At 52.1% G+C, this 1,272-nt stretch overlaps 1 protein-coding gene across 1 annotated transcript in view; it reads right to left on the reverse strand.

Moving 5' to 3' along the window:
• Positions 1-524: 524 nt before the first annotated feature.
• Positions 525-1,272, reverse strand: part of TIA1 (TIA1 cytotoxic granule-associated RNA binding protein) — a gene marked incomplete at its 3' end in the record, with an annotated part of 9,764 nt that continues 9,016 nt past the window's right edge. Inside the window, exons 11-12 of the mRNA XM_009586607.1 lie at positions 873-1,006; positions 525-644 (exon numbers count right to left, since the gene is read on the reverse strand). Coding sequence (XP_009584902.1) covers positions 525-644; positions 873-1,006 — 254 coding nt within the window. The remainder of the gene's footprint in view (positions 645-872; positions 1,007-1,272) is intronic.

A 1,272-nucleotide genomic window follows, 5' to 3' on the forward strand; every position in this document is an offset into this window, starting at 1 on the left:
TTGGTGGTTTTTTTGTTGTGGGTTTTTTTTTTTTTTTTTTTTGTACAACGGTTTATAATACATTTTAAATCGTTCGGAATGCAAACTAGAACAGCACGCTACTTCCGAGGAAAAGAAAAGAAACCCAAAAAAAAAAAGGTTGACGTTGTGCAATTTGCTGCCCCAATTTTCAGCGGCAGTAGTCCCTGCATTTGCTGTGTTTCAAAAACGAGGATCTTAAGAAACACGTAAAGGAGGAAAAAGAAGGCAAAAGTTGGCAGACATCCAGCATCTCGTTTTGTGTGATTTTTGTTTTGTTTTTTGTTTGGTTTTTTTTGTTTGTTTGTCTTTTGTTTGTTTTTTTTTTTTAAAATATTTAACTCCCGCATCTCTTAATTACTACTGAAATAAGTGAACTTGAAATAAAACTTCTACAGTTTAAAATAAATTTCCATGAAGAAAGGTAAGAATATTACATACAAGTGATCGGGCCCCCCCGGCCGGCCGCCCCCGGCCCCCCGGTTCCAGAGTCCTCTCCTCCTCACGGCGTTTCGAAGCCCGCCACGCGGTATCCCGTTTGGTTGGTTATCACGCTCCCGTTCTGCCCCTGCGGCGGCTGCACGCCGTAGTTGGCGCCCATCCACGCCGCCGAAGACTGCGTCTGACTGTCGGGGTGGGGGGAAAAACAGTTCGTTAGGCAACGAGGTAACGAGGGAGAACTTAACGAGCGGGTGGCTCCCCGAGCGGGGCCGTCTGGGATCCGTACGCACATTCCCCATCCCACATCTCCGACTAACGAAGGACCAGAACGTTTCGGCTGCTTTTACGCTGCGGCCGACACGGATTGTCACCTCCCGCGGGGGAAAACCGGCAGAAGAAGCCCAAATACTCACTTAAAGCCCTGCTGATTCCACGCTTGCCCGTACATCCCGTAGGCGGGGACCTGCCAGCCGTTGGGCACGTACTGACCGATCTGGGCGTTGCCGTACCACTGGCCCCACTGCCCGTACGCCGGCGGGTAGCCGATCTGGTTCCGCAAGGGCAAACACCCGGGACACGGGGAAAAAGCCGCGATTTTCATCAACCCGTGAGACGCCCCGGCCTGCCCAGCCCGTCACCGACGGGGGCTTACGAGTCTGCTCGCTAAAACGACACCAAAACATCTGCCACCCCTTTTGAGTTAGCGAGCGTTTAATTACTAGAGCTCCCCGTCGCCCCCCAATCGACAAAGAATCGCCAGCTCAAACACCCGCAGAGATCCAGGGAACGGGAGCGGCAGGTCCCGCCCCCGGG

Source organism: Fulmarus glacialis, unplaced genomic scaffold (genome assembly GCF_000690835.1).
Source record: "Fulmarus glacialis isolate BGI_N327 unplaced genomic scaffold, ASM69083v1 scaffold22211, whole genome shotgun sequence".
NCBI lineage: Eukaryota > Metazoa > Chordata > Aves > Procellariiformes > Procellariidae > Fulmarus > Fulmarus glacialis.